This window comes from Protopterus annectens, chromosome 6.part0 (assembly GCF_019279795.1).
Source record: "Protopterus annectens isolate FY-2018-M chromosome 6.part0, PAN1.0, whole genome shotgun sequence".
Taxonomy (NCBI): Eukaryota; Metazoa; Chordata; order Ceratodontiformes; family Protopteridae; genus Protopterus; species Protopterus annectens.
In genome coordinates this window covers 1,533,590,494-1,533,614,500 of record NC_056737.1, presented here as the reverse complement: position 1 = coordinate 1,533,614,500, position 24,007 = coordinate 1,533,590,494, and the positions used below count along the sequence as shown (strand labels likewise).

General features: G+C 40.6%; 1 protein-coding gene across 1 annotated transcript in view; it reads left to right on the top strand.

The window, feature by feature from the left end:
* The window catches only part of LOC122804843 (protein mono-ADP-ribosyltransferase PARP9-like), a 1,196,663-nt gene that overhangs the window by 1,071,718 nt on the left and 100,938 nt on the right, over positions 1-24,007 (top strand). Inside the window, exon 6 of the mRNA XM_044074996.1 lies at positions 14,831-14,909. Within this exon, the coding sequence (XP_043930931.1) occupies positions 14,831-14,909 (79 nt within the window). The remainder of the gene's footprint in view (positions 1-14,830; positions 14,910-24,007) is intronic.

Genomic DNA, 24,007 nt, shown 5'->3' with positions numbered 1-24,007 from the left:
ATCATACATTTATATAAAGGAACATAAACCATACCAGCACAGTCCTAGCTGAAAGCATTTTACATCACAGACCATAATGATACATTCCCAGTTGCAAAAATACATCACTTATCTACCCAATCATTTTCAGTCAAACATTACATAGCTCATTTAAGTCCTGCCTTCTTTTAAACCTCATTCCTCCCCTGCATGTATTGTTTCCACAGTTCCCATTTTTTCCTATGTAGTTTGCTCCTACCCTTTTCTAAAGATCTCAATTCCATTGGTTTTATCTCTGTTACTATATTCACTGCTTCTAGTATAGTTGGTCTAGATTTTGATTTCAATTTTCTAGAAATTGCATTTTTGGCGGTCACCATAATTAGGCACAGCAAGGCCTTACCTTGTGTAGGCAATTCCAATTCTGTATCATAGCTCAGAAAAATCATCTCCCTCGTCACACCAATCTGCCCACCCAGCATCTCTGACAGTACATCTTGCTTGAATCCTTAAAGTCCTCCAACTCAGCACACTCCCAGAAAATATGTTCCCAATTACCTCTTTCTTCCCCTTCACACCTCCAACATTTGCTATCTGAGGAAATTTCTCTGGAGTCTACTTGTGGTATAAAAATATCTATATAAACATTTCCAAGCAAAAATCCTAAATAGTCTAGATTTTGTTGCATATTTGGAAGACGTACGTATATTCTCCCATTGTTTCTTTGTGAAGTGCTTATCCAGTCAGTCTTCCCAATCCTTTCCAATTTCATTTGATACTTATAGTTATCATGCAATAATTTATATGCTGTATTAATTATTCCTTTTTTAATGGCAGCTTCTGTTTTAGATTCTACTAAAAACTCTACCAGTGCTGGTCTTTCATTTAGGATCCACCCATTTCTTTCTCTTTGCCTGTACTCTGATATCAGTCCTTGATAGGGGAAGACAATCTCTAATCTGCAGTCCAAATAAATTTTTGGCGTCTTCCCATTATATCATCTTCCCCTCTCTGGTTATTTGCTCTCAATACCTTGGTTCCTTTGCCAGTTTTCTGCAATACATTCCAGCCCCCTCTTGCCTATTGTCTGTATCCATAATTGCATTCATCCCTGTTGGCAGAATCTCCTTTCTCCATTCCCATGTTGGCTTAGTTCTGCTACTTTATATGTATATATATATATATATATATATATATATATATATATATATATATATATATAATATTCTGTAGGATTATTGATATTCTCCTTATAGGCCTACATCCAAAATTCCAGGCCCTTCTTGTTTCTTAAGCTTCCCCCATTTCATCTTCATGCCTTTCCACTTTGAATTATAGGTTTCTGTTTATGCTGTGTATAGGAGCCTAAACTGTGTAGCTCTGAAATACCCCTTAAAATCTGGTAATCCCAATCCGCCGTGTTCTGCTGGAAAAATCAGCTTTCCCACTTGACCCTTGCCATCTTCCCCTCCCAGATAAAGTCCTTCAGCTTTTTATTAATTGCTATCCACAATTTATCCTCTGGTTGATGAAATATGCCTGACCTGTGTATAAGACTAATGGGACTAAAACATTTTAACTGCTTGTATCTTTCTGTCCATTTAAATGTAACAAAACTTCCATTTTCTCAGGTTTGTAATATCTTTTGTTTAGTTTGTTCCCACATATCTTTAGCTTCCACACCAGAAACATTTTTAATCATACTCCTAAATACTTCATGTCCCCATAAATATGGATATTGCTGAACCAATTCATATGTGTGGACATCATTTTCTGCTATTGCCTTTGTTTTAGCTTCATTAATTTTGTATCCCAAAAAGATCTGAACCGGTCTCAAAATGTTCCATAACACTGTATGTCACTTTCTGGTTTTGTCTTGTACAAAATAATATCATCTGCAAATAGAGCCAGCTTTTCTTGACTACCATACAAATTATATCCTTGACTTTCTGAGTCCCTTATTTTGTTTGCTAGTGATTCTAAATATAGTGCAAATAACAAAGGGGAAACATGACACCCCTGCCTGGTTCCTCTGATCAAGCAGAAGTTATCGAAGAGGACCCCACCCACTTTAATTTTCCACTCCAATCCCTCATATTTCCTCCTCATCAACCTCATAATTTTTTTCAGGAAATGCAAATGCTTCCATTTGCCCTGCTCATAAAATCCCAGCTTATTCTGTCAAATGCTTTCTCTGCATCAAGATCCACCAACAACAATGGTATTTTCTTACATTCCGCTTCCCTCTGTATCATCAGTGTTCTGTTAATGGTGTCAAATGTTTGCCTCCTCTCCACAAAACCACATTCATCCATATCTATCAATTTTGGCATTACGTTTGCCATTCTTTTAGCTATTATAGACATGAACACTTTATCGCCATGGTTTAGTATTGAAATGGGTCTGTATGAAGCTGGATCTAATGGGTCATTATCCTGTTTAGGTATTATAGCTACCAGAATGTTGGCATTTCTCCTTCACTTAAAATACTGTTAAAGCCCTCCAGATCTTTATCAGTTTTTTCCATCCTAGCTTCCATACTTCCACAAGAATGCCATCTTTTCCTGGGGACTTTCCTGTAGATTGGTTATGCATCACAATATTTATCTCATCTCTTCCTATCCTAACCATTAGTAATTGAGCCTCATCTACCTCTAACCTTGGCATATTCAATTTTTCTATAAACATTTCCATTTGTATATTTTCTTGATTTCCATATTTATCTGCCTTATACAGACTTTCGTAGAATTTCCAAAATATTTCTAATACCTCCACAGGATCTTTTGTTACCTTCCTTGTTATAGGCTTCCTAGGCTTGGTGACAAGCCTTTCTACTTTCTGTTGCCTGGGTTGTTGTGCTAAAAGTTTTTGTCCTCTAATGTTATTATCAAAAAACAATGTATTAATGGCAGTCTTTCTAAACTCATGTATATTATTGAGAGTAATCCCTTATTTTCTGCTTAGCATTCTGCATTTGATCCTCTTCTTGTTCTATGAGATTTCCCCTATTCTGCAATACTTTTTGTCAGTTCCTCTAAATAATTCTTGTTAAGTCTTAACCATAGCTCCCTTTCTTTTATTTCTACCCCATTTTTAAATTCCATCTTAATTTTTATCCCACTCCATAGCTATAGTTTTTAGAAGTAATTTATACCATCTTGAATAGCTGTAGAATAATCTCCACTACCCTTTCTTTAAATTCCTCTCTTTTCAACAGATAGGCGGGAAAGCAACAATGTTTCATTTTTATTTCATTACCCTGTGTTTTCATCTTAGTTATTATTGGAGCATGATCTGAAATAGTTACTGGATGCATTATCAAGACATTCAATTAAATTCACATGTTCCTGTGAAATGTAAAGTCTGCCTAGCCTAGCCCAGTTTTTATATCTTGGAGAATAATATGTAAATTCATTCTGAACTCCTATTACTGAATTCACATATTCCATGCCAAATATTTTCATAAATTTCTTCAAAAATCTACCATCCTTTGTTAAACTTTCCCTTCTGGGACTCCCAGACACATCTTCATTTCTGCAAATCAAACAACATTCCCCACCTATAAGTATTATTCCTTGCTGAAAACTGTTTATTTCTCCCAGAATTTTCTCAGTCTACATTATAGCAGTTTTAGGTGGAATATAAATACATGCCGGTGTAATCCTCCTCCCTTGCAAGTAGTCCCTTAGCACTACAAATCTGCCATTATCTTTTGTGTCCTCTTCTATCACTGTTGGAGCTTCTGCTGAAATTCATATAAATGCTCCTCTTTTCCTTTGTCCCAGATATTCCGCTGAATAACAGTCCTGAAAATCTTTCTTTATCAAATTCACATGTTCAGTTCTTTCCAAGTATGTCTCCTCTAACAAATATTTGCACTCTACATTTTTGATGTAGTTCACTCTTCTTTCTTTTTTGTATTTATCTGTGAGACCATTGGCATTTAAAGACATTACAGAAAACATCATTGTATTAAAAAGTTATTATTCCCACATTTTTATCTATAACACCTTTTTGTTAAATGGCTAGTTCCACCTTTTTGTGTTACATGCATACACTGTTTGGCAGGTTGAACTTTTATATAGTTGTTTCTTGTCATATCCATTTGAGCCTATTTCACATTACAAAACCTTTTGTTTTATTGAAAACCCTCAAAAAAGCTGAATATCTCTAAAACCTATTACTTTAATACCAACACACAAAACTATGTATATCTTCAGATATCAAAGTTTTACCCTCCTAATAGGAACAGATGTCCGAAACTGACAGCCACACTCACAGGCATGAGTTGACCTAAAAGAAAGGTTATCTATGCTAAGATGCATGGTACAGTCTGTGCCTTCTAGTAAATGCTAATGATTTTGTCTTATATTTATACATCTCACAGCTGGGAAAAACCCTGAATGCTTTCAGGTAACATTATCTTCTGGCCAGTTTTTTTTTTCTGTTTTTCCCCCAGCCAATCACTCTCCACCAGTCTGTAACCAATTTCTCTTTATTAGATTGTCTCCATGGAGACATGAGAATCAGCTAATTTCTCTTTATCAAATTATTTCCATGGAGATATGAGGGCCAAGTACAGAATTGCTGCTAAGCATTCATTCATTTTCTAGAATAAAAAGCCTCATAATAATCAATATTCTTTTTCATTTACTAGATTTCTCTTAAAACTTGTTACTAAATCAATCTCAGGTCCTTAATCCTGTCATTACCACATGTAAGAAAGAGAAAAAGCACATTAATGTTTCTTTTGTCATGCTGTTTTAACCATTTTTTTTACATTGTAGTGCTTACATTTCCTAAAACTGAACAAGAAGAAAGGGAGAAGGGAAAAAAGAACAGCAGTACTAATTTGCAATCCCCATTACACTTAAAATTGAGAAAATGTTACTTTATAGCATGCAAAGAAAACCATACACCACAAAAACAGTAGTATTAAGAAAAAATGTTTTCTTTACTTACGGTTAACGTTCGCTCTCTACCCCACCCAAAGCATTTTTCTGAACATTAATGACATGAAGTAGGGCATATACTTTAGAGTTTCCCCACAAGTCCAACAAATTCTGAACAAGTCATATATTTCCAGATTTTCTTGTTCTGTCATATTTCACAAATATAATTATTGCATTGGAATCCCACATTGTTACTGGTTTTATTACTCTTCATGTCCGTCTCCCAAATCCTGTCTCTGCCTCATTTCCAACACACTTTCAATTTTTCTAGTCAACTCTTGTGCTCCCTTACTTCTCTCCAACGTTTTCTGCTGAAACAGTGGAACAGATTTCTCAGATGCAGTCTCTCTGTGTTCTTTATTACCAGAATAACAAGAAGCAGAATCTCCTTCTGTTTTACAGCTCACTTTTTGTCGGACAGACTTTTGTATTTCCTCCTTAGCATGTACTTCATCAAAAAATGATTTTTGTCCCTCCAGGGAAGAATACTCTGAAGACAGCTGGGTACAGCAGTTTGAATCTCCCACCTGTGTCTTGACATTCCCTGAATAGTGGAATACATTTACTCCTCTTCTGTCTGGTGTACAGTGAGTGATCATTTTCTGCAAACACTCTGCTGTCTCCCACTTTTAGTATTTTGTCTTTCTGCCACAGTTTTGTCAGAATCAAATCCTTCTGCTGATAGGATTGCATCTTTACTATTAAAGGTTTAGGTTGCTTTCTCATAAGCAAGTTTGGAGCATACACATGATGTGCCCTTTCAACTAACAACTCCTACTGTGAAATACAGGTCGAGTTACTTATTTGTGTTTTCATAAAATGAATGCAGTCTGTTTCTTCCACCTTCTCTGGTATAGCTGAAAAATCTCAGGTTTTCCCCTGTGTGCTGTGTTCTCTAATTCTATTATTTTTTAAACATCTCTTCCTGAGCAGTTTGATATTCAACTAGCGTTTTCTTCATTTCAACCTCTGATTTTTGCAGCTTTATCACTTCATCTAAATATCTGTGTAAAGGTTCTTCCATTTTTCCAACCTTTTCTTGTTTGTGTTGATACCATACATGTTTTGTTTATTTTAACCAGGTCTGTGTGCAGTTGTCTTGTATCTTCCTGTAGGTTACTGGAAGTCTTGTCTGGAGGTTGCATTGCTTTTTCTGAACAGCTGCAGAACTTTCCCCAGTCATTGTTTCTTCCTCACTTTTTGTAGCTGATTTTTATCCAAGTGCTCTGTATTTCTTTTTTCCTGGCATCCAGGCAGTACACTTACTAGCCAGTTACTGAAATTTGCCCATAAACTCAAAAGTGTACTGACCTTCTCTGTTGAGTTTCTGTTTTCAGACTGTGAAAGCTAGAGTTAAGCTGTTACTCAATGTTCAGCCATCTTGGAAGTCCAAAAAAAAAAGATTTTAATGCAAAACCTGTTGCTCAGTTAATATTTGATGTGAATTAGGATAATATTTAAAAATAGCTCCCAGATTTGTGGGTATCTGTTGCCTCATTATTGTTGGCTTTGTCCAGATTTCTTGATCAAATTAGCACTCTGCTGACACACCTGCAAAACTGCATTACGCGCACAGTAGCTATACACAGCTTTTAAGCTACGGCTAACAAAGGGAGAATATACAATGACAAGTGCTTGTTAACTGTGCTGTAGTTACTTTTTCTTAGCAAAGTTATCTGCTTTATTTTTCTTTTTATTTACTTATTTTATTTTATTTTTTTATTCTTGTTAAATTTATGCATTTAGCATGTGTAAAACAATATAACAACCACTTTTTTCCTCAGTCCTTATGGTGGCTTAATATGTTGCTGTAAAGTAGTGGATGTGATACAGGGCCCCCCTTATACATTAATATGCTGTTGCAAAACATTTGTTCTCCAATAGGGTATTGTCTGTGAGACCCGCACATTGTGGTAGTCATATAACTTTTTCTGATAAATCTTGCAGTAAATATGTCACTTAATTTTTTTCATACTGATGCCTGATTAAAGTCAGGCGTGATTCTTTTCTTAAAATCTATTTAGGATTGTCTCCACATACTGTGCATTATGTAGAAACGGCCTGGTAATGTCCCAAATTGGAGATTGTAATGAGCAATCGGAATAGCTCTGGTCCCTGTTTGCAGAATGGTAACAAAATATTTTTGATTTGGAGATTCAATAAGGTTATTACAAACACTGATGCCTTTATTTTTAAAAGATGAAAGTCACCTAATCTGTTGCATTTTATTAGTCTCTTGTCAGTATCGTAAAGTAAAACTGTAACCAGACGTCCCAAAAGACCAAAAGTATCTGTTATTTCCTTGGGAGACCATTGCTTTGGATGCAGAGGTGTAACAATGTTGTTCTTGCCACCTCTAACTTTATTCTGATGCATTATGTTACTTTTTACAGGTAGTCTCACTGCTTCTTTAAATCCTCCTTTTAAAATGACATTTTTAAAAAGTGATGTAGATATGCATGCCGTAATAGAAAGAAAGGCCAACCATAATGACATTTGCATTGTTATTCTCATGCAGTGTACATGTTTTCTTTTTAACAATTTTCATTCATGTCAGCAATATATAAATGCTCAATTCCTGCCTTCCATTACATTTCACTCCTTTTCCTTAACATTATTCTGCATGTACTGTTCCCAAAAATTCCATTTATTTGTCTGTAATTTGTTCTACCCCTTTTGTAAAGATTCCACTGACATTCTGTTATCTCGTTCACAATATTTCAGTACTTCATTTAAGACTGGTTTAGAGTTTGATATCTCTTTTGTAGTACTTGCTTTTTTGTCAGCGAATGGCATTAACCTTAATAAGGCCTTATTTGACATTTGTTTACCAGGATAGTCTGACTGGCTCAAACATAACCCATTTACAGTGGGGGTCCGGGGAGAAAAGCTGCAAATACAGACATTTGTAACAATACAAACATAATCATAGCATTCAAATATTTTACAGTAACATTTCATAAGTTCAAGGATGGAGTAATAATATTACAGTTCAGCAGTACAGATGAGTGGGTGTTTCAAGAAGTAGTGAAAGTACAAGTATAGAAGTAAACCAGCTGAATATAGGAGAACAGAGTGGAAGCTTTGCCAAGGAGATGAAGCAGAAGTAATATTAACCTGGAGTTGTCCAGGAGCACTATGTCTAGATAATTCACATCCATATCCCAGTGTAAAGAATTACTCCTTCAAAATGTCTGGCAAAATTCTCTGTATGACATTTTTAAAATTGCCAACTCATTCCACCCCCCCCCCAAAAAAAAAAATTCTGTTACCTCTCTCTCTTTCCTATCATACCTCTAGCATTTATCTTAGGAAAAATTCTCTGGAATCTGTGTGGAGTATTACAAAACTTATGCAAACACTTCCATGCAAAAATCTTAAATATTTTGGATGCTGCATACTTGGGAGCCACATACACGTCTTCCCTTTGTTACTTTGTAATTTCCATTCCCAGTTTCTCTTCCCCATCCTGTCTAACCTCTCCTAATTTATTGGTGCAGCTGTTATGCAGTATTTTATATATTCTGTTAATTATCATTTTTTTTAACAGCCCCTGCCACTGGGTGGCATAACTTAACAATCTACTTGCTGTATCTTGTCCCAAATAGATCTGCCTCCACACTGAATACTTGTAACATAAGGCAAGTACAATTTAATTGGTGTATTTTGTCCCCCAGATAGATTTACCTTCCTTTGTATTACTTGCACACCAGGGCCATAAAGTAGTGTTTCTGCAACTAACTGCTTACACTCCTAATTTCTTGCTTCTACCTCTTCCTTGTTACACTCCTAATTTCCTGCTTCTACCTCTTCCTTGCTTACACTTACATTACAGTTCCAAGGCTTCCACTTCTTATGCCGATTCCTTTTCTTTGCAGTCTTCTGTGAGGGGGCGGGCCAGATCTCTACCTGCTTTTTATAGTTATACCTTCCCCCATTTTGTATCTCCCTCCTCCCCCATGCACATTAACTAGTCTATATTAGTGGGTCTCCTTGAGTGGCGCCATTTTGAAAGTTATCTTTTGGCCTGCTTGTGGTGAGGAATCTTCCCCAGACCCTTTTCAGTGTGCAGACCTGCATGTAAGTGCCTGCAAGTGTTTAAGCTCTTCTCAAATGTTTGTGGTGCACCTGGTTTAACAGGCATGTTTATGTTTTCCAACTGAAGTACTTAGCTAACTTTATGTAGTCTATGGATCTGATGTAGTGATTGCTTTTACTACAGAAACTGTTTACTTTTACATATGCTGTTATGCTCACAATAGTCTAAGGGACTAACTGAAGCTGTGACTGCTTTTACTACAGAAATTGTTTGCTGTTAAATATGCTGTTATGCTTACAAGGAATTTGGCTGGAGACTGAACACCTCCAGGACTGCATGGATCAGGCAATCCCAAATAAAACCAAGACTCTTTCCACAAAGGGCAAACGTCCAGTCTGGTGGACCCCAGCCATTAACAAACTTTACAATAAGAGGAGAAAGCTATTACATGATAGAACAAAATCCATAAAAGGGAAGTCACCCCTGATCATTATTAGTAAAAAAAATCCGAGCACTCATAAAATCAACTAAGGCCAATTTTGAGAGAAAAATTGCCATGGATTCAAAGGACAATCATAAGGCCTTTTTCAGCTATGTTAGGAACCTGGGTGGAAACTCCCAGATATGCTCAGAATTAGTCCAAAATGATACAAAAATCACTGAACCCACAGACATTGCCAACATACTGGCAGACAGGTTCAGTGCAAACTTCACGCCCCCCTCCCCCGCTAAAGGAGAGATAACTATCCCAGCGGAGTGTAGCCTCCCAGACATTTCAAATGCGCAGGTGAAAGCTGCTCTCTCTAAAGCTAAAAACACAGCATCAATGGGACTGGATGGTGTCCCCGGCTGTGTGCTACACGAGCTAAATGAGGAATTAAACCGCACATAAGGCAGCTGTTTAATCTCAGCCTTACCACAGGATCGTGCCCAAGGAGTGGCGTCGGCAACTGTGGTCGCACTGCACAAAGGCGGTGGCTCTACGGACCCTGGTAATTACCCGCCCATAAGCTTAACAAGTCTAGTCTGCAAAGCTATGGAGAGGATCATAATGGAGCTCATAAACAAAGATATAGGGGACTTGCAGACATTGGACCCGCCCAGTTTGGCTTGTCAAGGGAAGATCATGCCTTTTGAACTTGGTGACTTCTTGAAACAGTCACCAAGGCCATTGATGAGGGAAAGGCAGTCCATACAGCCTACCTTGACCTTGCAAAGGCTTTCGACACAATACCCCACTCGGGTATTATAGAAAAACTTACCAGCTTAAATGTAAACCCATATGTCACAAGATGGGTTGCAAACTGGCTTAAGGACAGAACCCACAGGGTTAGAGTTGCTGGCGCTATGTCAGACTCCATGCCGGTCACAAGTGGTGTCCCACAGGGCTCGGTCCTTGGCCCCCTATTGTTCGGCATCTACTTCTCAGAAGTACAGGCCAACAGGGGAGGACTTTGGCTGACAAAGTTTGCAGACAACTGCAAACTTGGCGCCATAGTGGAAAGTGCATCGGACACGGATATCCTTCAGAAGGGACTCACGGAAACAGATAGCTGGTGCCAGAGCCATGGCCTGAAGTTAAACGCCAAAAATGTATAGTCATACCCTTCGGGAAAACAAGGTAACCCCAAGCTACCATATAGGTGGCAATCCACTAAGCACAGAAGAGGTTATCAGGGAACTGGGGACCCAGGTTGACAGTGGCCTTTCTTTTGACACTCACGTTGCTAAAGTGGTTAGAAAGACCTTCTACATTGCCCACCTGATCATGAAGGGATTCACATCCAGATCTAGTGAGGTCATTGTTCCCCTGTACTCTTCACTTATCAGACCAATGATCGAGTACAATGCCCCATTCGGGATGTATCTCGCCCGACATCTGCAGCAATTGGAGAGACCCCAAAAGTTTCTCACCAAAAGGATAAAGGGACTCCAAAATCTGTCATATGCTGCCAGATTGAAGAAACTCCAGCTCTATTCAGTCGCATACCGCCTGCTCAGAGGTGACATGTGCCTGACATACAAGGCCATGTCCAACCCAGAATTAATGGACATGCTCCACCTCAAAAAATCCAAATCCACCAAAACTACTAGAGCAAGTGACTTAAACCTTAGCACGGATATAAATAGGACGTGCTGGAGGGATAGATTTATCACTCAGAGACTCCCTATGCTGTGGAATAGAGTCCCGGTCCATGTGAGGCAGAGCACCTCGCTGACTCTGTTCAAGAGAAATCTTGACCTGTGGATGGGAGATCGTAGGTTTACCCCGGGAATCATCTCTGTGTCACTGCTGGACAAAGGCACAACAAACTAATGGGTACAGTATTTTTTCATATAAGGGGTGGCGTAAGCCACAAAAATTCGGGCTAGGCTTATAAATGCCTTGGGGCAGATAGCCTAGTATAAACCTATGAACCTATAATATGTTCTATTTCATCCATCTTACCTTTCCAGACAATACACACATTGTCTAAAAGTCTAACATATAAGCGGATTGTATTCCTGAATTCACTCTTAAATAAATACTGATGTTCCCAGAAAGCCATTACCATACTTGCAAAAATTGTCCCACATGATCCCATGGCAACTCCAGTTTTCTGTAAATAATAATTACCTTCAGAAAGGATATAATTGTTGGTTAATACCGTTCTAATAATTCTCCATGCAAATTAATTTCTATTTGTGAACTGTCACCCACATTATCCCCACATCGTGGGTTATAGTAGTATATAGATCTTAACATCAATTGCTAATAACGTATCATCTGGGTCATATTCCATTTTATTAATGAAGGCCAACAAATTCCATGAATCCTTAAAAATTTTAAAGGACAAATCTCAGATTTGTAAGTTTAATATCCAAAAATTTAGCACATGGCACAGTTATTGAATTGCTCCCATCAACAATTGGCTTCATAGGTGGTCTTTCTATATTTATGTAATTTTGGGACACCAAAAATACTGGTGTCATAGGGTAAGATATATTTAAATAATTATATAAATCCACATCAATACGTTGATCTATAAAAAGATCATTTAACTGCTGATAGATTTTCCAATAAGCCCCATTAACGTTCATTCTTAGAAATGACTTCATAAGCATCAGATTGTAATAACTCCTTCATCATTTTATTCTAGTCATAAACATCGATAACTACAACCCCACCCCACCCTTATCCGGCTTCATGAATCTTACGTGTTGACTTTTTATATATACCAAGGTATCTCTTTCATCTAGAGTTAAATTAAATCTTGACACTCTTTTTATTTTATATTAATTTTCTAATAATTTTCTTAAATCCAGTTCACATACCTTTTCATATAGTTGTCAAACCAGATGTAGTGGTGGGTTGTAGGTACTTTTTGCTCACAAATCTTCATTTGAATGAGATAATGGTACAGACTCTCCAAAAATACACTTGAAATTCAATCTTCTTAAATATGGTTTTAAATCAGTCAAGGATGTTACCAAATCTGACTTGACAATTGGAACAAAGGTCATGCCTTTAGATAAGATTTCCACTACCACAGGATCTATTAGAATAGATGAATAATTATAAACTTTGAAGTCTTTCTATTCATTAAAAACTATAGAAAGTCGATTAAATTGAGCATACCTATCATTTTGTACCCCATACTTTTCATTAGTTTGTACTAATATCTCTGAGGAGGGTTTCATAACTTAAGAATTTTAAGTGTTTATGATAATTACAAGAATATAATGTTATTGGATATGTAAAACGACTTAAAGGTGCTTTATTGGTTGAAAGTTACTGGTTCACCCGATTAGAAAAGCTGTGTGATGACTGCAATGAGCAATAGTTTATTTTTAATTTGTATTTAAATGTCAGTTTTGAAAACACATTTTATCTGATGAAAATGGACGAAAGCACTTATGTTGTTCCTATTTTTTTACGTTTGTACTTAACATTTTATTGTTTTAAAGTAAGGAAAAGTTATTAAAAGTTACACTTGTACCAGTTTGTTCTCAGCACCATGGTTTCTTTCATTACTATAAAATGAATGGGACTAAAAACATCTTAACTGCTTGTATCTTGCTATCCATATCCATAAAACACAGCTTCCAATTTCTCAGTTTTTATATTATCATTTTAGTCTCTTTCTACATATCCCTAGCTGCCACACCAGAATCCTTTTTAATCTTTATGCCTAAGTACATCATTTTGCCATGTTCCCATAAATATTGATATTACTGAACCAATTGATGTGCAGGTACATAGTTTACATCTATTGCTTTTGTTTTAACTTCATTAATTTTTGTATCCCAAAAAGACTTGAAACTATCCCAGAATGTTCCACAATACTGAAATGCCCTTTTCTGGTTTTATTAGGTATAAAATAATATCATCTGCAAATAGAGCCAGCTTTTCTTTTCTGCCATATCAATTATATCCTTGAATTTCTGAGTCCCTTATTTTCTTTGCCAATGTTTCTGTGTATAATGCAAATACTAAAGGGTAACGAGGACCCCCCCTCCCCCCCCACCTGGTCCCTGCGCTCAAACAGAAAATTAGTGCCTAGGAGTTTGGCTGAATCCACATCAGACCTTTTTCACGCATAGCCACAAAACTGTTGGTAAAGTTTTCAACCATTTGTTCCTCTGCATCTGGATAAATATTTTACTGAGCAACCGCAAGAGAAGTGCCTGGGACAAGTAGTCTGTCTTACTTTTCTGGACTGCCAAAAATAACATCTGTAGGTCTGTGACATGGATTGACAGCAAACAGCATTATTGTATTTCTGTTAATGAGGCTGAATGGTGACACATCATCATATGAGTGACTCTGTTAGCTGGCACAGTAATCTCCAGGCTTTTAATCCTGGACTTCTACATATCCCTGAATCGTATCATTACTGTCAAGCAAAGAATCAGAATGATAAGATCCTCTTCAGTCATATTTACAGTAAAAACAAAATGAAAACTCCAGCAAAGCTAGAACTTCCACTGAGTGACCTCCCTAACCTCTTGTATCAGAGGCTCATGGGATATATGCAAATGACCCTTATGAACATCAGGTGTTTCAGCTAATTGGCGATTCTGAATGCCCATGACTTGTTTCGTCATTTTAATGGACAATTTCAGGCCAAGAAAGCCAAACCCCACTAGCTGTGGATATGCATATTTCGGTCTTGTTTTTTTCAGTGTCACAGTACTCCCTGATTTGTGTTGCTTGTGCCTTTTCTGTCAGTTCAAGAGCTTGGAACTCCCTTCCAAGTGAAATTAGACTGTTAACTTACACTTTGCTGTTGGTGTATTCCATATTCTAGGAATCATTATTGTGAGTAAAATATAAATGTTGGTGTACTGGCATACAAATTCATTGTGGCTTACTTCTGGTGTTCACAGACTTGCAATCTGGTAAACTTGTGGCTCCAAAGATGCATGTTTTGTCAAAGATGACAGAATGTTGTTAATATGTATAGTTAATGTTGTTTTTTTTTTTTTCAGTTCCCTGAACTAGGTTGTTATGACTGAAAAAGTACCCCAGTGACCCGTTTCATTTGTCAGTTAAACAGAGCAACTAAATTATGTACAATTAGGATGAATAATTCTCACGTGACTATGTATGTTTAAAGTTAACAGGTACAAATGCCATATGTTTCAGACAGGAATATTGTACTTATTCATTCATCATCACAAACCTCGTCGTATGATGTTGCTTTAAAAATATTGATTTCATGAGATGGTTTAAATGAAAGATAAAGATTCAATCAAATATGCATTTGAGTAGGAAAGTATACTTTTGAAGTACAGTAATATGAAATAATTTTATAGACAGTAAAAATAACAATACATTTTTTGGTAAATTTATATGGTCTTTTTATTGCTATTCTAGGCATTTGAAAATCAAATGCAAATTGCAGACACACAGCTGAAGACTAAATCAGGTTCTGCAAAAGCTAAATCTGAAGATAGTAAGTATTTTTCTGAAGAAGTAATCATATGTTAGTATTTTTGGAAAAAAAGTAATTGTATGAAAAAGTATTTTAATAAGACAGCATAAGATAAGTATGTTGGCTATTATCATAGATGCGTAGCACTTGTAAATGTTCAAGTATTGGGAGCCAACCTGCCCATTGTCATATTCTAGCAGACCACTGTTAATGCACTCTCAGCATATTGTTCATATGCACAAAATTGGCAGGCCAAGGCCATTATAGACTGAATGATATTGTTTGATATGACTGCTGCAAACACAAAATCTGTACAGAGTAAGACATACACTATTGCTAAACAGATGTACAGAGCCCACCATTACACTTTCTGACGTATGTACAGAATCAGGGATGTAGCCATCTTTTTTTATTTTGTATTCTAAAGTCTAGTACTGTTGTGCCTCCCTCATCATCCATGCTACCCCACCCAGTATAAATGGAACCCAGCCAGAACTGTTTACAGCAGAAAGTCTTCTGCCACTCAAAACTGAAACACCAAACTTCGCAACAAATGCCCCCCAGTAAAAATAATGCTTCTACACACTGAAGAAATATATCATCCTACTTATTGTTTCCAGCAACAATGTAAAAAATAATTTTGTGAAAATTAATTTTGTGTCCAGTCTATGGAAAGACGTAGGTTACACCTTCACACAACCACCAGCTTGTAATATTTTTGATATATTGTCAGAAGAATATATACATTCTGCCTAGCTAAACCAATAACCAAATGTCCATTTATATGGCAAATTTCACAAACAAAAAATACAGAAATGTAAGCAATAATGGAGTTCAGACTGATTACATAGAAAAACCTGCGTATGTATATTGTAGTGAGCAAGCACAGTGCAATGTACAATCAAGTAGACTGTAATGTAAAATATACTTAAGTGTCTAAAGTGGCTCAGTCTTCAGTAAATCATGACTGAGGAGAAGAGACTCTGAAAGGAGATGGGTTAGGTAATATGTCCTGTGTTAAAACAGGAACATTTGACTTGGATGACAAAGTGCTTTTTGAGTTGCACTCCAAATTTGTAATAAGTGTTGATTTCCTTAATGTTGATGGGGAAATCTTGCCAAAGAGTATGCTTCTGAGAAGAGAAAGCATGTATACTGCTGTGGAGTTTGGCTCTCAGGGTTATGAGACTTGGTGTGGCTTGTGAGTAGTGTCTCAGGTTGTATGAGGAGGTTTTCTCATGAAGTCTAACTGCAAGGGGATTGAATGCATGGAGCTGGAGTGGTTCATAGAGCTGGGATCCTAAAATTAGGTTTGATCTTTTTTTATGAACAGTATTTCCTAAGCTGGATTTTTTTAGCTGGCTAAGGGACATTTTTTTTAACACTGGATCTGAAGTAGTTTACTTCATTTGTTCTTCAACCTGTGGGCTTCAGATCCACATCGGATCCGACACGGCCACATTTTCCAGCTACGGATCCGAGCTACAGACTCCTCCCCTTACCCATAATGCCCCCGTCTCCCTTCAGATCTCGTTGCCGCCATAGAGGTTACAAGCGTGGTTTCTGAACTCCAGTTAGTGGGTCACGTAAGTGAACTTTCTCTGGGTTTTTTTCTCTCTCTCTCTGATTTCATCTTTTCTTTCTCTGTTGCGACTGTGTCGGATATAACAAAAAAAAAAAAAAAACTTTCTCTCTTAGAAAGAGCATGCACATGTGTGTGTGTGTGTGTGTGTGTGTGTATGTACCTGCCTTTTGGGCCTGTGTGGGTTTGGCTGAAGTCCCTAAGGCAGGATTTCAAAAATGCATGGTGTGCGGCCATAATTTTTCCCCGGTGGATGGCCACACTCTGTGCGTGGTTTGTCTGAGTGCAGATCACCTCAAGTCCCCCTGTCCTATTTGTGCTGGTTTCAACCCCAGAGCACTTAAGGACGGGTGGGACAAACTGATTTTGAAGAGACTACTCCCCTCTTCAGGGACTACCGTCCCTTCCTCTCCAGCATGGATAGCAGCGGCTGCTGCTTCTACTTCCTCTGGGACTCAAACTCACACCAAGAGGTCTGGGGAAGGGGACAAGGCCAAGAAGGACTGTTCCCACAAGTGGTCCCCCCGACCGCTCATCGGAGGCAGCTCTGCCACCAAAAATCAGGCCAGCAACCAGCCCTGGGTCTCCTCGCCTTCGCTCACCCAGGTTCTCCCCCTTGCCCAAGGAGACTTGTAGCCGGTCCCCAGTAAGGGCTTCCTCCCACTCCACCCGAAGTTAGCGGAGATAGACAAGATGATGCGGAGAGTCATCTGCACTCAGATTCAGATGGGGGTCTTGCCAGCTCTGACAGGATCGGATCCGGCCTCTTGGAGCCGTAGCCTTGGGGTCCGATCCGAGGGGGTGCTGTCGACTCCAAGAGCTTTGGAGCGGAGCATCCCTCTTGGCATCTCGGCTCCTGGAGGTTTGGTTCCGACTCCCCTATCAGGTTCGAGGGGGACAGGCCCCACCAGTACGTCCCAAGAAATTTGTTCCCCCTCTGCATTCGATGTGGTGGAGAAGAGTTCTCTCGGTGTCGAGGCCTCTGACCATTTTGTCCTCTGACCATTTTGTCCTCAGATTCCGCCCAGACCCCTGGTTCTGAGTGCGGTTCCAACCATCTTGCAGTCTCAGGGACAGCCCATGGCCGCGATGCCCCAGGAAGTTCGGGTGGAACATCAAGAGGTTTGTGAGTCCTCCTCAGAGAGTCCCTCCAAGGAGGTACCCCTCAAATGTAAGTGTAAGAGGAGGCACTTGGCCTCTCCACCAGAGTCCCTCACAGAAGACACAGACTTGGATAAAGGGGAAGGTTCCCCAAGATCACCCCTGAGGATGTCTCCTTTGGAGACATCATGGTGCTCCTCCGCCGGAGGAGGGGCGTGGTCAGCCCTCAAACCAACCTCAGACGAGTCCGTGTTCCTGGCGGCATTCGGCCCGGGCCCATCTACCTCTTGGGTGTCCCCTCCTGCTGATCCATTCATGGATTTAATAACATCTAGGGTATGGAAGGAGCTGGACACCATAGACCCCATCCCTAAGCGCCCCGACAAAGGGCTGAGTCCCCCGTCAGACAGGACGTATTGGAACAAGGGGTCCCCGGTAGATGTAATGATGGTGATGGCTCATTCAGGAGCTTGTTCAGGAAACCTCCACGGTTCATCTCCCTGATCGAGAATCGAGCGATGGACCATTTTGGGAAGCGAGTATATGCTTCATCGACCTTCTCGGTGCGGGTGCTGAGCTGTATGGCACATGTCATTAGACTCCAGTAAGATCTAGTGAAGGAGATCACAGAGTCTACCCCAGCGTCCATGTTGGCAGAGGACAAGAATGTCTTCTCCACTCGAATTCCTACTCTAAAAGCAGTTGCCAACACGTCCATGTGACTGCTCTCTTATGCTACGGAGGGAGCCGCAAGGGTGGCCGGGACAGGCGTTGCTATCATGGTCATGCCTGGCTTCGGTTTTGTCAATTTTCAGAGCCCTTCAAAGCATTTTTCACCAGCGCACCTTACGATGGTTCTTTCCTCTTCAGGAAGTTCGTGAAAGATGGTAAGACACTGTCTGCCATCGGGATCCGCTTCTCCTCTTCTCAAAGATTCTTCTTCAGAAATCCGTGATGAACGAAGAAGATGTGGTTCCGGAAGTCTCAGGTGTTTTTCTGGGATGCTCAGGATTCTCCATTCCCCAGAGGCAGAGGGGGTCAGAACAGATGCCACCCGAGAGGCAGAGGGGGTCCTTGGAATTTCGGGTCCTGAGAACCCTTTTTAGAGGGATCCGGGCAGAAGCCCTGAGGGGGGTTGCCCAACTGCTCATCTCTGGAGGCAGTTGGGGGTCGCCTGTCCCTACACCCGAAGGCATGGGAGTCCATTATGAAAGATCGCTGGGTGTTGCGAATCATTTCCAGAGGATATTTCGTTTCATTCAAGGAACATTCCTAGCTGAACAAACTCCTCCCAGATGTTCCCCATGTGCAACGGGAGGAGGCAGCGCTAGAAATAGGAAGGCTGCTGAACAAGTGAGTCATCCAACTGGTCCCCCCTGGCCAGTCTGGATCCTTTATTTACTCTAGGTTCTTTTTAGTGCCAAAGAAAATGGGAGACCTCAGACCCATCTTGGATCTGTCCACATTGCACCTGTCAGTAATCAAGACAGAATTCCGGATGGTCACAATTCAGTCGATCCTGCCTTTTCTGCAGGCCACAAGATGGATGTGCTCGATCGATCTCCAGGATGCGTACTACCACATCAAAATGGACAGATGCTCCCAGATGTTTCTTTGCTTCCAGCTGGGAGCCAATCACTACCAGTTCAGAGCCCTCCCCTGTAGTCTCACCACAGCCCCCAGGGTGTTTACCAAACAGATGGTGGTTGTAGCATCTCACCTGAGGCTCCAGGGTATTCAGGTCTTTCTGTACCTGGACGATTGGCTCTTTGCTGCCCCCTCAGAGCATCTACTGTGTCAGGCCAGGGATTACTTCATCCAGTTAGCAAACAATCTGGGTATTACCATCAATCTGAACAAATCTTCTCTAGAGCCGGTTCAGACTCTGGTCTTTATTAGGGCACCTTTGGACACTCTTCAAATGAGGGTTTTTCTCACCCTGGACAGGATACGCAGTTTAAGAATGCATGTCTTACAAATTCTTCACGCTCAGGTCCCTACAGCAGCAGCAGTACTCAGGGCATTAGGTTCCATGGTTGCCACAATCAGTCTCCTGCCATTGGCTCAGCTGCGTATGAGAGTTCTTCAATGGACACTTGCGGTCCAGTGGTCCCTGTTAGACCTTCCTCTCACCTTTCCAGTGAGAATCTCAAAAGCATGCAAGGACACCGTTCAGTGATGGATTTAATCTCTGGGTATCCTCAAGGGACATTTCTTCCACCCTGTTTTCCCCAAAACCACGGTGACCACAGATGCCTCCCAGCTAGGGTAGGTGGGCACTGCTTGGAAAGGATGGTCCAAGGCACGTGGTCCTCCTCCAAGACAGAGTTGCATATCAACATTCTAGAGATGAGGCTGGTTCTTTTGGCGTTGCAAGCACTTCATGCCCATCTTCCTCTAGGGACGATTGCCATTCAGACAGACAACATGTCAGTAGTCTGCTACATCAACAAACAAGACGAAACCAGATCTTATCCCCTCTGTCGAGAAGCCATGAGAGTGTGGGAATGGGCGATCTCCACCAGCCACTTTCTAGTAGCAACGCACATTCTTGGCGGTCTAACATTCTAGCGGACAGGCTCTGCAGATCGATTCTGATGCCTTACGAGCGTTCTCTGAATCCTTCACTAGCAGAATAGATCTTTCTAAAGTGGAGTCAGCCTTGCTGTGATCTCTTCGCATCTCCTTTCAATGCGAAATGCAGTGAGTTTTTCGCTCTAAATCCCCCGGAGGGGGAAGCTCCCAGAGACTCACTGTTTCATGCTTGGCATCCCGGTCTCCTCAATGCTTATCCTCCACTCCCGTTTATGTCCAAGTTTATTCAGAAAGCTCGAAGGCTGGGGAGCATGATTATCTTCATAGCCCCATTCTGGCCTCGCCAGGTTTGATTCCCCACATTGTGGTGTCACCTACTTGTTCATCCATGGACATTGGATCCAGTTCCGGTTCTTCTTTCTCATCCCTCAGGGATCTCAAACCCAGATCTGGACAGTCTGAAGCTCACAGCTTGGCTGCTCCGGTTCCCATGATTATCAGGACTCCCGGATTGTCATCACCTGTAAAGTCCATTTTGGTGGCAGCTCACAAATCCTCCACCAGAAAGATGTATCGTAGCAAATGAAAACGTTTTTCCATATGGGCTAATCAGCAAGCTTTGGACCCTTTTACAGTTTCTCTTTCAGCAGTCTTAGACATTTTGGCCAGCATCTTCCATCAGTGCAGCTGGCAGCTATCTAATCTAATCTATGCAAATTAGTTACATAAGTGTTCACAAATCATAAGTCAGTTCAACAAAATAATACTGTTTCAACAATCTAGAACAACAGTATTGTATAAAAGGTTGTTTGAATGCACAAAGAAATGTAATTTGTTCTCCCTACATCTTGGTGGATTTCATTTTAAGAAAAAAAATTAAACTGAAGCATGACCTCACGCTCCCATTTTCAGATATTGTTCATTTGTTTCTTGCATAGTTAGTTTTTTTTCTCTCTCAAAAATTCTTTGCTGACTTTGTTGATTTCCTTGAGGCTTGAAATTTTCTGCATGCATTAACTCATGCTTTTTTTTTTAGGCTGTACATATTAATTGCATGTTATGTATAAGCCCCGGCCGAGCAATGTTAATTTTGTATGCATGCCTGTGTTGAGAAGAGGCTTCCAAAATCCACACAACGCTAAATGAGTACATCACAACTGCCTAAAGAGATGGTGGTGTCTTTTTTAGTGGCTACATACATCTTGTCCCTTCTCATTACGTTTAGACACCGACATCCCATCCTAATGTAAAATAACCAAGGTCTCTTTCTATTTTCTATTTTATTGCTTCTAGCACTGCTCCCCACACTGATGATATCCTTCCTCTTTTTTATTAACTTAATTCACTTTCCTATATTTAATCTCAAGAGGAGTTGTCAGCAGTGCCATGCACACACACGAGAAGAATCAAGCAAATGGATTGATTTATTTGCCAGTGGCAGCTGTATTTCACAATAAATCAGTGCAGCCCACTAATACACTTGTAGCGAGAGCGAGTTAAATCTGCAGATGTCCTTCATGGATGCATCTGCAGTCATAACAAATGGGTTGTCCTGTCGTCAGGCAGCCCTTCGGTCGGCCGGATTCCAAAGTCTGGGTCCGGCCGCTGATGTCGCACTTCACCCGACGTCATCTCTGCTGGTCTTCGGGTATAAAGGCATCAGCCAACGCCATTTTCCTCAGTCTTTCTTGCTGCGTGGCGCCCGAAGCAGAAGCTGTTCGCAAGTGCCGGTCGGTCAGATCCAGAGATTACTACTACCGAATACTACTCAAGACTTCTAAAAGCTAAGTACCCGTTGGGGACTCTTTCTTGCCTCAGCCGATGTCAGAAAAAGTCAATAACTGTTTAACTTGTGGGAAACAAATACCACAAAAAGATTTCCACTCTTACTGTCTGCCTTGCTTAGGCACAGACCACGACGTAGCAGCCTGTTCGCCTGTGCTTCCTTCAACCGACAAATGCTTAGGGCGTCGGAGTTTGCTGAACAGTTTTTCGGCTCAGATTTTTAGCGTACATTATGCCGTCGGATCCTCCGACTACCCAAATTGTTAAAAAACGAAAGAAAAGACCGACACCGCGGTCCGTGGTTTCGCCGAACCACGGTTAAGCAAGCGAGTGTCTCGGTTTCGGCGAAACCGAGAAAACCGGGTCAATCTTCAGCCGAATCCATGACTACTACTGAGGCTCCTGCTACCCTAGTTGAATCGGCCTCAGAAATTTTGCCTACAACTGTGGTTCCTAGTGATTTATCAGACACCATCCCTTTGGATGTCTCTACCCCAGCACGTGGTGCTGCTAGGCCTCCTGCAGCCATGTCTATTAAGGCCTTTGCCAGGGCTAAAGCAGCCAAATCTGCTAAATCAGTGCCTGTTAAGCCCCTCACACAGGCCCACTTCAAGTTCACAAATGCTTACTCTGGTAGAAGATTTAATATCCTTAATTAGGGGATCCCAATCTCACCCAGACAGGGCCTCTCAGCCCCAGAAAGAGACCTAGAGCAGAGCCCCCGAGCCAGTGTCTTCTGATGATTCTGGTTGACTCAGACATTACAGACCAGCCAGAGGCTCCTTTTCACTTATGAAGATTCCGATGCTGAAGAATCCATTCCAGCTGCCTCTCCACCAGAGTGAATTTTCCTTTGGGAAACCTTACATGCCATGCGAGAACAATTCCAATGGCAGGGACAAGATTTCTCAGATTCAAGAAAAAGACTTAGGACTTTTCTGCACTTACCACAACATAGGCCCTTAGCTATACCTCCTGTACTGCCTGTTGTGGATGATGCATTTAATGATGTTTGCATTGCTCCTGATTCTTTACCTCCAGCCCCTGCCAAACCAGATAGATTTTACAGGGTGCCAGACACTCATCACCACCTATACAAGGCCCCACTTGCAGATCCCGAAACTATATCCCAGGGGCCTAAGGCAGTAGCCTCGACCACAGCAAAAAACCCTATTCCTTCTGAAAGGGAATCCAGGTCCTTAGAGAGATGGGGGAAAAAAGTTTACACCTCTGCTACTCTCTCAGCTAGAGCCTTAAACTGTCAGTTTCATATGATCCAATACCAAGAGTTTATGCTTGATCAGTTAACTAAAAAACTGTCCTCGGATGAATCCTTAGATAAGAAATATGTATTAGAAATGGTGAATAACATCCAACAGGTTAGTAACCATTCCTTAAAAGGTGGCTATGATGCACTGGAGGCTTCATTTAGATCAGCCAAGACTGGTACAGTGATAAGAAGGCATGCATGGTTGAAAGAACAGGTCTTACCGGAACATGTTAAAGCAAAGCTGTTAGATGCTCCTATGGATAAGGCCAGTCTATTTGGTACACCTGCCCAGCAAGTAATGAAGAAAATGGAAGAAAAGGCAAAATCTGTACAAACAGTTAAAGATTTCTTACAGGTTCAGCCCCAAGGTTTAGCAGGAACTGGCCTGCCAAAATTGGTCCTTTCCAGACTCCACAAAATCCCAAAGGGCAGGAATAGCGCTCTAGAGGCAGAAATCAATCCAGAGGAGGTGCCTACAGAGGACGACAGTGGCAAGGCAATAACGAGGCACAGACACAACCACTGCCACTGCAACAGGACAGTCACAGTGACTTGGTTCTGACCGCCACCAGTGAGCAAATAGCAGCACCTTTAGGCGGAAAGTTAGCCTTATTTTGAAAAATTGGCACTATATCACAAAAGACAAGTGCATTTTGCAAACCATAGACCAAGGCCACCGGTTCCACTTCCACACCTTACCAGTACAAAGAGGAATGCCAAACCTGCCTCCAAATCAAAAAATAGAACCTCCACAACAGATAGCTTAAATTAACAAAGATGAGAGAGCTGTGGAAAGAGTACCAATAACAGAACAGGGCAAAGGATTCTACTCCAGACTCTTCCTAG